A 14,958-nucleotide genomic window follows, 5' to 3' on the forward strand; every position below is an offset into this window, starting at 1 on the left:
ATCTCAGCGGTAGAGATCAGCATTCCGCAAACGGTGGGGTCCTGCAGAAACTTGAGTCATCACCCTTATAAAGGTCCACAAATGCCCTAAATGTAACAGTTTCTCCGTCATCCGCTGCAGCCCAAAAAAGGGCTTTGCCCGGCGGGAGGCCTTCGGGCGGGAGGTAGCGGGGTCCTTGAGGCAGCACAAAGGCGCCTCTGCCAGGGGCCCGCGGCCAAGGGAAGGCCTCGTGGGCTCTGCCGCAGCGGGGACTCCCGTGAGAAGCCAAGGCCCCGCTCTGGGAGGCCTCTGGGCGCCTCCTTTCCCTGCTCTGTGAAGTCGGTGCCGCTGGGACGCGGCCGAAAGACCCAGGGCAAGGGCCCCGCGCGGGAGTCCGAGAACTGTCACCCTAACCTGGGGCCGCTGGCGTTACGGCTTGTGTCCCTCGCTTTCCCCCGCAGGGCTTTTGGTCAGCACAGGCAGCACCCGCTCAGAGGGCCCAGGTAACTGGGCCCGCTTCCCGGTACAGGTTACGGAGATGACGTGCACCTGGCCCTCCCACCCACGCCCACGCGCCCCGCTTAGTAATGACGGCATTTCAGGCCGCAAAGTTCTATAAAAGCTACTCGCTTATCCCGCGCCGTCACCCCGCGAAGGTCCTGGCGCCCTTGTCTTAAAGATGACGAAAGGGCACGGAAGTTGGCGACTTGCCCTGAATGGGGCAGCCTCAGAATCGGGACGCGACCGGTGCCCAACCCGGGTCCGGCTTCCTCGCCGGCTAAAGGGCAGGGTCGGTCCCGATTCTGTAAACACATTAATACCCGGGAGGCCGAGCGGCGGCGAGAGCCGGAAGTGACCGTTTGTCACGTGACACGTAACCCCCGGCAGGGACCACGTGGCGGAGATCAGTTTCTCGGGCCTTCCTTTCCTGGCCCAGGTCTCTGCTCTTCTCCCGCCCCAAGGGGAGGCTGCCCAGGCGCCCAGGCTCCACTCCCGACTGTCCCCGTGGAGACAGGGGGCGTGGCCACGCCAGAGACAAAACCCGGAAGGCCCGCCGCTAGGGTGTAGTCACGTGAAGAGAGCTGGGCAAAGCGCGGCCGCAAAGGCTCCCCTCCCAATTACCCCGCCCCTCCCCCTCCACTCCCCCATCCCTCCCCCTCCTCCTCCCTTTCTCCCTCGGCCTAGCGGCCGCCCAGCTTTCCCCTCCGACTTAGGCCCCTTCCCCCTGCCCACCCCGCCCCGTGTCCTTCGCGTTTCCTCCCCCCTCCCCTTTCTCTTCGCCTCGCTCAGTCCCAGCTCGGCCCCGCCCCCCTCTAGTTCCGCCCCGCCCCCGCCTGCTAGGGCCCCGCCCCCTCACTTTCTAGAGTCCAGTCGAACTGGGTCCCGCCCCCTCACTTTCTCCACCCCTTCGGCTTCGGCACTACCCGCCCGATTTGGGCACCGTCCCTTCCACCCCCTTCCCCAGCTCCGAGCTCCGCCCCCCAGACTGTCGGCCGCGGCCCCGCCTCCTCAGCGGCTCAGCCTTCAGACACAACATGGCAGCAGCGGCGGCCAAGGCCGGATTGGCAGGGCTGAGGCGAGCGGCCTCGGTGGTGTGCCTGCGCACTCGTCGGCCGCCCCTCCGGGAGCTCTCGGCTCCGGCCCGCCTGTACCATAAGAAGGTAAGGGCCGCGGCGCGCCCGGGCCGGGAAAGCGGGGACGTTGGAGACGGGGATGACGCCGTTAGTTAGAAGCGACGCACCCCTCCTGCGCCTGCGCGCCCCTCCCCCTCTCCCCTCCCCCCCCGGCGTGCGCATGCGCGCCCGGCGGTGTCCGGCTGTCCCCTGAGCATCCCCCCCCCCCAATCTCCAAGGGCGCCGCCTGAGCGGGTCGGGATAAAAAGCATTTAATAAGCACCTACTGTGTGCCAGGCACATAGCTAACGGGGACAGCGCCCCGGAAAAGGGACTGACTCCCAGAGAGAAGGAAAGCGCCTTTGCAGTAGGAGAGTGTCTCGCGACAGCTGGGGAGACAGGCTCAGGAAAGGCGGGCGCGCAGTCCGGGGCCCCTCGGTCTGCAGCGGCGGCCGCCCCGGGACCAGGGACAGTGCCCGTTTAACCGTGGGGGCCCAGGCGGCGTTACGGAGGAAGTAGCTTTTCCAGGCAGGACTTGGGCAGAAAAGGCGCCCCCCGCTGGCCCCGCAGCGCCCGGTCCGGCCCCTGCCGCGGGGGGCGGGTGTGGGGTGTGGGGCCTTGGTGCGGGCCTCCATCCCCCGCCGCCACTGCCGCCCGAGCGCAGCGGAACTGAGGCCGCCGGGAACCGAGGGAGGGGACTCGCCCCTCCCCCAGCCGCCCCTTGTGCTTAATGACGAGGGAGGGGACTCGCCCCTCCCCCAGCCGTCCCTTGTGCTTAGTGACGAGGGAGGGGACTCGCCCCTCCCCCAGCCGCCCCTTGTGCTTAATGACGAGGGAGGGGACTCGCCCCTCCCCCAGCCGCCCCTTGTGCTTAATGACGAGGGAGGGGACTCGCCCCTCCCCCAGCCGCCCCTTGTGCTTAATGACAGCAGTCCTGTGCTCAGGGCACACCCTAGGTGCTTAATACCTGCTGACCTCCAGGAGGGGCCCCGCCCCCAAGCCCCTCCTTTCTGGGGCACCGCTGTCGGGGCCCCTCCTGGGCCAGGAGAAGTTGTCCAGCTTTACCATGAAGCGCTTGGTCTCCCAGTTGTCCCCGTTGTTCCCATCAGAAGCCTGGGGTCTAGCACTGGCTCAGGGTGGAAGTCATGGAGCGTCCCGAGGCCCGGAGGTCACGCAGCCCTGGACTTAGCGCTGGGATTTGACCCAAATCTCGGGCTCCTTTGTACTCTACCAGCAGGAAGGATTCTGAGCAGATGATCCCTAAGTTCCCTCCTGGTAGACGAGTCAGGACTGCCTCTCAATGGGCTGCTTTGGCCTTAAAGCAAAGAGCTCTGAAGCAGCGGGTGAGGAGGGCTGCTGAAGGGGATGCCAGCCTGCCAGGAACCCGAGGCTCACCCTGGGAAGGGGACTTGCTGTCAGCCTGGATCTCCTCACCCCCACCTCATCCTTCCGTTTCAGGTCCACCTGTCTCTGGTACGTTGGTGCTGGGGGGCTGGGGAGAAGCCAGGAGAAGAGGGGGCAGGCTGTATCCCTAACTCGGCGACGGCCCGGGCGGGGAGGGCCGGCCGCGGCATCCCCAGTGAGCCCCCCAGTCCGTGTGCCGGCTCCCTTCCGGAGCCTGCCGGTAAAACCGGGAACACTCTGCATCGAAGGAGCCGTTCCCTCCAGGCCCTGCCTTAAAGTCCTTGTTTTTTCAGTCAGACGTTGCGGTGGGCCCGGGGACCCTGTGGTCCCTTGGAGTTCATGATCTTTTCTTATGGTAGCGAGCATTACCATAGCCCGCCGAGGCTGGCGAAGTTTTTGACCCTCACGAGGACATCCGGCCCACGGGGTGCCCGCTCCTCCTGCCACGTGGCGGCGTTGTGGCTGGTTCCACATCCGAGCCCCGGGCGCCCGCTCCCTGGCCGTGCTGGGCATGTCACGGCCGAGCCCAGACGGGGCCTGGAGGTTGTCCAGCCCTGTTCCGCCTGCCTCTCCTGCCTCCAACAAGCGGGGCATCTGTGATGAGGACACACCCTCATCCCGGGGATCCCCCAGGCAGCCGTGGGTGACCTGGAGCTGGTTCAGCAGCCAGAGTCTGAGAGACAAGGGAGGTTCCTCATGCTCTGGCGTCCCCAGCCCGGCACAGACACGGGAAGGAGTCTAACCGGGGAAGTGACCTGTGCAGGCTGGGCCCGGGGAGCCGAGTACGCTCCATCTGTAGCGCCTGCTTACGGGACCTTCTCCCCGGGAAGAGCTGCCCGGACTGGGCGGACGCCTTCGGACCGGCCCAGGCCCCTGCTCTCAGACTTTGCCCTGGGGAACAGCCGGAAGTCTTTCCGGCTCTCTGGGGGGGGTTGCTCTGAAGTGAGTGACAGACACCTGGGGAAGAAATGATTTTCCCCGTGGGTGTCGGGGCCCAGGGCTCCCCAGGGTGTCCTCACAGGGCCCTGCCCACAGGCACAGCGGGCAGTGAGGAGGCTCTGGACAGTCGGGCAGGGACCCAGGGCTCCAGTCACTGCATTCTGTGGTTGTGCCTTGGGTGCCTCCCCCGCAGCCATTGCGGCCTCCACTTTTGGGGGTGGGTTGGGAACAGCCTCGGGCCGACTTTCAGCTTCTGGTCTGAAGCAGCTGAGATAGCGACGGCTCCTCTTTCTACATCAGGAGACCCCGGTCCCCAGCGTGGTCCTGATCCCCTGTGACTCATGTCCCTTTCCCCTAAGCTCGCCGCTAGAGGCGCCTGCTGAGTGGGCCAGCCCGCCCTGCCCCTGGTGCCACGAGCTGTGCCCTCGTCCTGCCCACTGAGGACTCTCTCGGTGCTCAGAGCGTCCCAGCCTCGCGAGCATCCGCTCGGGCCTGTGGGACAAAACGAAGCACAGTGGGGTGGAGAATGTCCAGCGTGGTGGCCCAGGCCCATCCCTATTTGTGCGGGACGCCAGCCCGCCTTGGTAGAGGGCGTTTCTCCCTGTGAGTTCCCTCGGTCAGCAAAGTGGAATTTCCAGTCCCCGTCCCCATGGTGACCACAAACCGGACACCGCTGCAGGCGGGCGAGTCGCCCCGGTCTCTGCCCCCAGGGACCGGCTGGAAGGACTAACCCACAGCAGCCCTGACAGAGCCAGAAACAAGGCGCTGCCGCAAGTTGGAGGAGGGGGGAGGGGCTTCGTGCCGCAGCCCAGGGTTACAGGCAGCATCTCTCGGAGGCCGGACCCCTCTGCTCCCTGGAAAGGGAAGGGAATCGCCGCTGATTTCACAGTTCTCTCATTTCAGGTGGTCGACCACTACGAGAACCCCAGAAACGTAGGGTCCCTGGACAAGACATCCAAAAATGTGGGCACGGGGCTGGTGGGGGCGCCGGCCTGCGGGGACGTCATGAAGCTGCAGGTGAGAGGGTCTCCTCTTTCTCAAACAGTCACATGACTGCCACCCCTCCACCCCCACCCCCCAAGCTGGGCTTCTGTTCTCACTAAATCCCTGCGCAAGGGGAAGGCCAAGGGTGACCCTGACGGGCCGGGCAGTGAGCTAGGGTCCCACCAGCTGATGCTCATTACCAGCCACATTAAGCCTAGTGAATGTTTTTGTCTGAACAAATTCTAACGGGCCGTCGTGGGTGAGGGCCCGGGGCGCTCAGAGCGGGGACACCCCCTGGAGCCGGCGCCCTCTAGAGGAGGCAGGGGCAGGGCGGGGAGACGGCCCCCCTGGGCTGTTTGTGATTACTCTGGGCCAACACCTGCCTCCTCACGGTGGGGAGGGGCCGCTTCCCCTCTTATCTGGGAGCGCAGAAACGGTTGGCAGGGAACTCGGGGCAGGCCCCGGGGCACAAGGAAAAGCCCCAGTCTGAGCCCAGCGCCTGAGCGAACGTCCCAGCTCCTGGCACTGAGGAGACTGGCCGGGCTGGGGGCAGACAGGCCAGGAGGGCCCTTCTCGGGGACCAAGCTGACCGGTGACTTGGAGTGAGCCGGGTGTTAAATGCCTAAAATGGGGGCCCAGACAGGCCCTGGAACCCCAGCCTCCCCAGGGACACAGGCCGCTGCTACTTTTCTAGATCCAAGTGGATGAGAAAGGGAAGATTGTGGACGCCCGGTTCAAGACATTTGGCTGTGGCTCTGCCATCGCTTCAAGCTCCCTGGCCACCGAGTGGGTTAAAGGGAAAACGGTAAGAAAGACGGTGACCGGCTGCCCGCGCTGACCTCCCCCCTCCTCCCCCACTCTCAAAGGAGCCTTTGGGAGACGCCGAAGGCTGGGGCTGGGGGCGGCCTCTCTCACTCGGGGTTAATGTCCTGCCCTTCATGTCCTCTCAGAGGCAAGGGGCAGCCAGAGATGTGGCCGCCACAGCAGGGGCGGCCTGGATTCCTTCCTTATCAGCGCCCCAGGGCGGGGGTCTGACTGGGGCTGCACAACACAGTGCCTGACACGTAGTAGGTGCTTAATAAATGCTCCCTGTGAGAGACAGCAGAGGAGGGTGGGAAAGTCAGCCATGGGGATGTCAGGGGAGGGGTCTGGACTAGACCACCGTCACCCCTTCCTCACTCTGGCTCAGGCTGCTGTCGGGCACGAGGGGACAGTGACATGGTGCCCAGAGCACCGGGCCTGGAGTCAGCAGGACTGGGCTCCCCAAGCTCAGATCCAGCCTCGGACATTCCCCAGCTGGGCAGGTCGCCTACCCCCGCCTGCCTCAGTTTCCTCAACTGGAAAATGAGTAGGAGAAGGAAATGGCCACGCCCGCCAGTGTCTGTGCCAGGAAGACCCACATGGGGTCACAGAGAGATGGGCACAGAGGCTGAGGGCAGCGGTTCTCATTTCTTTGGGGGATCAGCGGGCGTCCCCACACGGTCTCTAGCCTTATTCATCTCCTTCCCTGCTCCTGCCCTTGGACTTGGTGACCAGCGAGCCTTTGCTCATTGAGAGCATCAAGGGCTGAGCCAGGAGCCCTCGGCCCCGTTTATCGGGGACGCTCCCGGCTCGGTGGGTCCCAGGCACTAAACACAGTACGCACAGACTTGGCATAAACAGGGCGGGGGAGACGGCAGTGAAGGGGATTACAAAGGGAAGGGGGCCGAGGTGGAAGCGGGACCCCCCTCCCCCTTCTCTGTGTTCTGACGCTCGGGTCTTCACTCACAACTCTCAGGTGGAAGAGGCCTTAACCATCAAGAACACGGACATTGCCAAGGAGCTGTGCCTCCCCCCGGTGAAGCTGCATTGCTCCAGTAAGTCAGGGCCGGCAGAGGAGGGCCTGGGCCGCCTGATGGGGGAGGGGGCCTCGGGTGGTCCCAGAGCTCTCAGGGGCAGGCGGCAAAAATGCCACGAGGGCCTGGCCCCCGGCAGTGCCCGTGGCCTGGGGAGATCCCAGCCTTGCAGGCGCTGTCCATCTCTGCTCCACGGGGCGATGTCAGGGTCAGCTTTCGGGCCCTGGTCCCCGTGTCCCCTTCCTCATCACTTGGGGGCATCATGTAGGAACTGTGGGAGTCCGGCTGCACTCCTGCTGTGTCCCCTGCACACCCTCTCGTAAGGGGAGCACTTTGTGGGGGCTCTGTGTGCTTCCCAGTTCCCTCCAGCATTAAATCTCCATGCTTCCAGCGGTTCTGGGAGTGAGCCAGGTCATGCTGCTCTCCTGGACACCGCGGTCCTGTTCTCTACCTCAGTAAGAGTGGGAAGGGCCCCTGAAAAAGAAGGGAGTGAAAGTTGAGCCTTGAGAAGAATCTGTGACCCCAGAGGCTGCTAGCCTCGGGCCAGGGGCCGGCCCTGCTGTTACCTGGGACCCCCAGGCCATCACCGACTGGGACCCCTGGGCCCACTGACTTAGGATACTCAGCTCTTCCTTCTGGCTTCTCCTTGGGACCTCCCTGAGCCTTGACTGCTATGTCTCTGTTGCCAGGCTCCTCATCCACTTTAATTGAGCAGCTAGAGTGTTCCAGGCCCACCGTGGGCTGCTGGGAGTTAGGAGGGGACTGGATCCCGACCCGCAGGAGGGAAGCTCTAAGGACCCTCCCACAAGGACCCGGATCCACAGAGGGAATCCAGAGAGGCTGCCTGTGGGGGAGCTCTGAGGCAGAGGGAAGGGAGGAGGCTTTGAATGTCAAGTCGAGTTTGTGTTTGAGCCTGGAGGCAGAGGCAGTAGGGAGCCATGGAGTTAATGGAGTAGGAGTCTGCTCTGAGGGGAGGCTGATGGTCTGCCTGGGAAGTGAGGAGCCTGAGGGTGGGAAGGGAGGGGAGGAGGGCTCAGAGGTCCTTCCTGGGGAGCCATGGCTGGGCGAGCTCTCCCAAGTCCAGACCCTCTCCAAGGGCTCTTAGAGGCCATGAGTCCAGCCCCCTCCTTTATGGGCAAGGAACTGAGCTCATACGGTAAGGAGCCAGAGCAAGAATTCGAACTCAGGGCTTCCAGTGCAGCATCCAGCTCTCTCCCTTCTTCCCCATGTGGGAAAGCCGTGCTCCCTGCAGGCTAAAGCTCCTGCTCTGGCTTGTGGAGAATGGGGATTGAACCCAGGGTTGGGCCCTGCTTCTCAGGGAGGCCTAAGATTGTGGTCACTTGAGGGGCTGCCCAGGGGTCTCAGGCCAAGCTCCAGACCCTAAGACCCCTAGATCATCTTCAGTCAAGTTATCGGCCACTGTGTCCCCATGTGAGTTTGTGAAATGGCTCTGAGTTTATGACGTGACATCTTTCTCATTACATTTTATCCCAGTTAGTTTCAACTTATCAGTTTTGGGATCTTGATTTTTTGTCCGGTGTATAAGCTTCCCCTGCCCCCCCTACTCTGTGTTCTCTGCAGATGTGACAGAAGTGCTACCCAGAATAAATCGGAAATAACAAAATATTAAATAAAAATGATGTAGATCGGTCCCAGCTGATCAGGGGACCAAAGCAAGGTTGTAGTCTTCCTAAATGTTTATTGGATGAACCAATGCTGGGCCAGTGGCTAGGGGCTGGGGGGGGAAGGGGGGGGACAGGGGGACGGGTGGGGATTGGACAAAACTGATGCAGGCTTTTGTCAAAAAACTGAGACCACGAACTCAGATGGGGCCAACTCAGTGCTGATGAAGCCGCTGGCGCCTCTTTGCTGGCTGCTGCATCACGCCGGCTGCCAGTTAGGGTCCCCAGTCCAGTTTTAAGACAGTTTACCCTTTCTGATAGTTTCAAAATGTCAGCCTTCATCTCCCTCCCTCCCTTTCTCCCTTTTTCCCTTCCTTCCTTCCTCCCTCTTTCCCTCCCTGCCTCCTTCCCTCCTTTCCTTTCTCCTTTCCTCCCTCTCTCCCTTCCTCCCTTTCTCCTTCCCTTCCTTCCTTCTTTCTTCCCTCCCTCCCTCCTTTGTTCCTCCATTTCTCATTTCCTTTCTCCTTCCTTCCCTCTTTCCTTCCTCCTTCCCTTCTTCCCTCCTCCTTCCCCCCTTCCTTCCTTCCTTCTTCCTTCCTTCTTTCTTCCCTCCCTCCCTCCTTTGTTGCTCCATTTCTCACTTCCTTTCTCCTTCCTTCCCTCTTTCCTTCCTCCCTCCCTTCCCTCCTCCTTCCCCCCTCCTTTTCTTCTCCCCTTCTTTCTTCTTTCCTAGTGCTTGCTGAAGATGCAATCAAGGCTGCCCTGGCGGACTACAAACTGAAGCAGGGTACTCCAAATAAAGAGGAACCCGAGGAGAAGAAGTGATTGCCCGGGCCCCCCCCCCGCCCCCCCCCCCCCCCCCCCCCCCCCCCCGCTCCCCCACTCCCGCTGCAGCCTGCAGGCTGGCTGGGCCGTCCAGGCTCCCCTTCCAGTGCAGTCGATCTCACCATAGAGCTTAGGAAGCTCTTGTACCCCAATAAAAGCGCTATGTGGTAAATCACACACGATGTCCTCCTGTTCTAGCAGCTCTGATTGATCCCTGTGACCTGCACACCTTGTGTTCTCTGTCCCTGGGTTTGCTTCTGTACCATCACCCGCCTCGAGGCCTGATGAGACTGGATTTTGTGCATTGTGTAATCTGTGTTATCTTGACAAATACTTGGAACCTCCAAATGGCTTTCATCTGAAGGGGGTGACTGATTTAGCACTTAATTCACCTGAGTGGGTTTGGGGAAAAGAGTTATTGCTACAAATTGCCTTGGTCTAAATGTTGGAAAGAACCATTATTGTACATAAGACAGATCTATCTATATACATCTATGCATATTATATATATATAAAGCATAATAAAACTATAAGAATCCATTTGCCTTGGTCGGCTCTTGTCTTGTGGATCACTCGCTGTCCCCTCAAAGGCCTGCATTCAGTGGGCGGTTCTGGGCAGTCCGCTCCCTAGCACGCACACAGAAGGCACTTCATAGGTGCTTGGTTCCTATTACAGAGAGGAAGACACAATGGGATTGATTTGTTTTTCTCAGTGCGCATCCTTTGGAGATAGGACTATTTCAGAACTCCAACACCTTGCTCCAGAGGCCAAAGGCCCCCCTCTTCCCCCTGTATTTACCTGGCAGAATCCTACAATTTGTTGTTTAAAAGAAATACATTTAAAGCAGGGTGATAGAGAGTAAAGGTAAAAGGCTGGAGCAGAGTCTATGCTTCAGGTGAAATCAAAAAAGCAGCGGTAGCCATCCTGATCTCGGATCAAGCAAAAGCAAAGATCTCATTAAAAGAGATAAGGAAGGAAACTACATCCTACTAAAGGGTGTACCATAGATAATGAATCAATATCGATACTAAACATATGCCCCAAATGGTGTAGCATCCAAATTCCTAGAGGAGAAATTAAGAGAAGTGCAAGAAGAAATAGACAACAAAACTATAATAGTGGGAGATCTCAACCTTGCTCTCTCAGAATTAGATAAACCACAAAATAAATAAGTTGAGGTAAATAGAATTCTAGAAAAGTTAGGTGTGGTAGTCCTTTGCAGAAAATTGAGTGAAGAGAGTAATTTACTTTTTTTCTTGGCAGTACTTGGAACTTACACAAAAATTGGTCATGTCTTAGGGCATAAAAAACACAAAAAGGCAGAAATAGTAAATGTATTTTTTTTTTCAGATCAGGATCCAATAAGAAGCCAAGAGAAAATAGAACAAAAATTAATTGGAAACTAAAGAATGAGTGGGTGAAACAAATCAGACACAATCGATAATTTCATCCAAGAGAATGATGATAATGAGACAACATACCAAAATTAATGGGATACAGTCAAAGCAGTTCTTAAGGGAAATTTTATATCTTTAGATGCTTACTTGCATAAAATAAAGAGAAGATCAATGAATTGGGCATGCAACTACAAAAGTTAGAAAAAGAACAAATTAAAAACCCCCAATTAAATGCCAAATTTGAAATTATGAAAATAAAAGGGGAGATTAATAAAAACTGAGTAAGCAAACTTGAATTAATAAGTTTGAATTGGTTTTATGGAAAAACCAACAATATAGATAAACCATTAGTTAATTTGATCAGAAAAAGGAAAGAAAATAAAAATGAAAAGGGAGAACTTTCCACCAATGTACAAGAAATTAGAGCAATAATTAGGAGTTATTTTGCTCAACTATATGTCAGTAAATCTGATAATCTAAGTGAAAGGAAGTAATACTTTAAAAAATTATAGATTACCCTGATTAATCAAAGAGGAAATTAAATAGTCCCATTTTAGAAAAAGAGTGAACAAGCACAAAAAAAAAAAATTCCTGGCATTTTCCTGATTTTTTCAGAATCTTTTTAAGTCATGCCATGTGGAGCCTTTATTTTCCAGAAGAAGGTTCACGCATCCCCCTTAAAGACTCCAAGATCCCAGGGGGGAAACCCCAGTTTATAGGAGGGACTATATTCCCATGCAGTCCAGGCCCCCAATATCTTTGGATTTGCTTCCAAAATGGGATTTTTACCCCATTTACTCGAGAACCTACCAAGGGTTACCCAGGCCAAACATGGTGGGCCAGGATGGGATAGTGGGGCGGTCATCCCGAGTTTCTGGGGACTGGTGCTCAGCAGCATTCTGTTTGGCCACTTGGGGGCATTCATCCATCAAGGACATTTATCCCCAGGCAGCCTTGAAATTGAGACTTGGCTTGCTAAGGGAGACCTAGTGGACTCTCCGTTTTAGGGTGGTGTGCCAAAGGCTCACACTTGCTGCCCTTGAAAGAATGCTGGGCTTAGAACCAGATGATTTGAGATTCAAGGCCCAAATCTGCTAATATTAATGTCGATAACAGACAGGGTTTGGAAAGGGATTTATTTATGTATGTGATGCTCTCCCTGAGGAGATTCCATAGACATTTTCTACCAATAGAGATAACCGTCCGTCTCTTGGAATATTGGAGAGTTTGGAATCAGCTGCGTCTACAAAAGCAGGAGACCTCATGTCTTCCGACGCTTTCTTCTACCCAAGCTGCCTTGCACGTAGTAAATAGTTGATCCTTATTTTTTGAAATTACAAAAGTTCAACTCACTGTGAGGTCAAATATCACATCGGGAAAATCCCCCTGACCATCGGAGCTGTCCCAAAGGAATACAGACCATCTCGGGAGGCACCCAGTGCCCCATCACCAGCCGGCCAGCGAGCTGAGGCTGACCCCCGTTTAAGTGAGAAGTCCTTTTGGGTTTGGGTCAGGCCGAGGGCCTGCCTCCTCCTTCCAGTGCCAAAATCCTCTGGAACGTCAAAGGGCCTTCTCTGTGGAGCTCACTCCATGTCCAACTGTGACATCAGTCTGGAATTCACATTTTTCCTCAGCTAGGAAATCTCTGTGGACCATGAGCTGTTTGGATTTCCAACGCTTCAGAGATGAGGTCAGATGTCCCATGAGGGAGAGCGCTTGCTCTCGGTGAAAAATAAGGCCTTTGGAACAATCCCTTCCCACTCCGCTCTAGGATTGACCGTTATGGTGCTGGGGGTGCAGATCCGGGCATAGTGCCCGGTACCTGGTAGGCAGTTAATAAATGCTCTGGAAGGGTTATCATCATATCCCTTCCTGTGGGCTCATAGTCAGGCTCTGGGGAGAAGAGGGAGGAGAATCCTGCTTTTCTGGGTCCGGCCAAGAGGGCCTCCGGTGCTAAGTTTGTGCCTGGCCTCTGGGTCAGAGTCTCCCCCCTTCGCCGAGCCCCCCCACATTTCAATAGCCCTCAGCGTCAGATCCTGGCTAAGGCGATGATTAGTCCCTCCCAAGGGGCCCCCGATCCTCGGTACAAACTCTGAGATACCTCCTGACCCTGTTGACAGAAGGCAGAGAAGCTGGAGGGAGATGGGGGAACGGGTCATGCTTTGCTTTTCCAGGCAAGGAGAAAAGGGAAAGAGAGCCAGACCCATAAATCAGCCAAGAGCAGCACTTCAGGGTAGTCTAAGAGCCCAGAAGCCATCTGGACCCACCTCCTGCTTTCACTGAGGAGGAAACCGAGCTCCAGATTCAGCCCCCGTCTCTCCACTCCCAGAGTCGCGGCTCGAACTTGGAAGGAGGAGACCTGGATTCAGATTCTGCCCTTAAAGCTTGCTCGCTGGGGGATGGGGAAGCCTGGTTTTCATCTGGCCCCTGCCCAAGACACACAGCTGGACTGCTGTGAGCCAACAAAGAAAGGTCCTCCCCTTCTCGGTTTGTGTGGGGGGGAAATGGGACATCATCACACATCTATAGGGTGGCCATCCAATACATGGTGATTGAAAGGAAGAAGAAGAAAAGGAACGTGCATTTATTAAGTGCCTACTGTATTCCAGGCACTAAGACTTTATAAATATTGTCTCCTTGAGAGACTCTCTCCCCCACACAGGGCCTGAAATTCCACCCGTGGAGATTCACTAGGTTTCCAAGATTCCTTAGGAAAAAATAAGTCTCCCTGAAATGGTCTGGAGTTTCAGCTAGAGCCGCCGAGGATTTATTTCACTGAGTCTGGCCAGAGGGAGTGAGAATGAGCAATAAGTCACAGGGAAAAGGAGCAAGAGAGCTGGTTTCTGCTCCGGAGTGGCCTTCCAGCCTCAGACAAAGCTCCTTCCTGCTTGTTCTGCTCTGTAAAGTGAAGACGTTAAACGATAAAAACAAATAGACTATTTCATGTAATTAATTGCATTTAGTTAATTATATTAATATAATGTTAAACAAACAACATTAATGTAGTCAATTGTAGATTATCAAATCTTATCAATTATGTTGATGTAATGAATTGCATTAATCAATGTGGTCAAGTATATGAATCGATGTAATTAATTGGCCAATACAATAAATTAATGTAATTGTTATTATTAAGATGTTGGACTTGGGTTTGAGATAGAAGTCTGTGTCAAGCCCTCACTTTACAGATAGGGAAACTGGAGCCCAGAGAGAGGAAATGAATCATTGCAGGTCGCATGGGTAGACACGGCAAAGCTAGGATTCGAATTCGGGCCCTCGGCATCCACTCACATGTGGCCGCCAGTTATGAGTGTATGACTTAGGACTTTACAAAACAATTTCTCCTACTTTCTCTCCTTAGTTGGATGGATAATACACAAACCATGATCTGTGTTTTACAGGGAAGGAGACTGAAGAAAACCATTTTTTAAAAAGTCCAAAAAACAAATCATAGGAGTCTGAAATGAAGTGGAACCTAGAGATTATCTGCTCCAACACGCCTCCATTTTACAGAGATGGAAATAGGCCCGGAATAGGGAAGGGGCATCACAGAACAGTCGTCCTGGCTCAGAGGTCCCAGGTTCGAATGGTGACTCGGTCACCCTGGACCGCTCCATTCTTTCTGAGCTTCCTTACCATAAGGTTGGGGTGCTAGACTCTGTGTCCCCACAGTCCAGGCTCCAGTTCTTATTCTGTGATCCTTTTCTGGACTCCAAAGCCATGGGAGCCAGGCCTGGACCCCACCGCCTATGGACTCTTCTTTTTAATCACAGGAGAGATGGATCTGTGGGGATCCATAACCTGTCTGTGTCCCGGACCCCTTGGGCAGTCAGTCTGGAAGGCCTCTCAGAATCATGTTTTTAAATGAAGAAAACGCTCAGTTTCAGTTAGAAGTGAGTGAACAGAAAGCTCTAATTTCTTTTCTCAGATCCAAGCTCAATCAGCCCCCTGATGAAGGACTCTGGGGAGTCGCAGTCCTGGGAGCCGCAGCAGATCGGGGGGTGATGGGCAGCAGGCACAGGAGGAGAAAGTGGGGCCGGGAGTGGGGCACGGGGTGAGGGCAAAGCCACACTCTGCTGATCTGGCCACTTGGCCCAGGGCCGGCCCTGCTGCGGGTCCCTGAGCCAATGTGTGAGTCACACTTGTTTGTTCAGCCTAGCAACCAGCCCTCACCCCCACACCCCCGAAAACAATTCCACATCCACTTACCCAGCCCCCGCTGGCTCCCCATCCCCGAGAACTTCCCCTTGCCCGCCTGTGCCCAGCGCCCTTAACCCAGTCAGGTTGTGTCAGGGGGTGGCGACTGGAACAAAAATAAGGCACAACTGGTCGTTTCCAGCATGTCTCTCCCGGGATTAA

The 14,958-nt window shown here is 56.2% G+C and overlaps 1 protein-coding gene across 3 annotated transcripts; it reads left to right on the plus strand.

The window, feature by feature from the left end:
- The first annotated feature begins 1,307 nt into the window (after positions 1-1,307).
- ISCU (iron-sulfur cluster assembly enzyme) lies at positions 1,308-9,741 on the plus strand. 3 transcript variants are annotated; one of them, XM_031948748.1, is made up of 6 exons: positions 1,308-1,640; positions 2,827-3,065; positions 4,839-4,952; positions 5,614-5,724; positions 6,697-6,775; positions 9,110-9,741. In XM_031948748.1, exons 2-6 carry the CDS (start codon positions 2,958-2,960, stop codon positions 9,199-9,201), a joined length of 504 nt encoding a protein of 167 aa, XP_031804608.1. In that variant the 5' UTR covers positions 1,308-1,640; positions 2,827-2,957; the 3' UTR covers positions 9,202-9,741. The 3 variants fall into 3 exon arrangements, with proteins under 3 accessions (XP_031804608.1, XP_031804609.1, XP_031804607.1); XM_031948749.1 differs by having other exon boundaries at positions 2,830-3,065; XM_031948747.1 differs by lacking the exon at positions 2,827-3,065 and having other exon boundaries at positions 1,310-1,640.
- Positions 9,742-14,958: the final 5,217 nt, after the last annotated feature.

Source organism: Sarcophilus harrisii, chromosome 1 (assembly GCF_902635505.1).
Source record: "Sarcophilus harrisii chromosome 1, mSarHar1.11, whole genome shotgun sequence".
In the NCBI taxonomy this organism is placed as follows: Eukaryota; Metazoa; Chordata; class Mammalia; order Dasyuromorphia; family Dasyuridae; genus Sarcophilus; species Sarcophilus harrisii.

What these genes read in the sequence shown, in the direction of transcription:
- ISCU (XM_031948747.1), top strand. Translation starts at nt 1,515, where the DNA reads ATGGCAGCAGCGGCGGCCAAGGCCGGATTGGCAGGGCTGAGGCGAGCG. An exon ending in CCCGCCTGTACCATAAGAAG is followed by an intron (nt 1,641 to 4,838) that starts GTAAGGGCCGCG and finishes CTCTCATTTCAG; the next exon opens with GTGGTCGACCACTACGAGAA. An exon ending in GGTGAAGCTGCATTGCTCCA is followed by an intron (nt 6,776 to 9,109) that starts GTAAGTCAGGGC and finishes CTTCTTTCCTAG; the next exon opens with TGCTTGCTGAAGATGCAATC.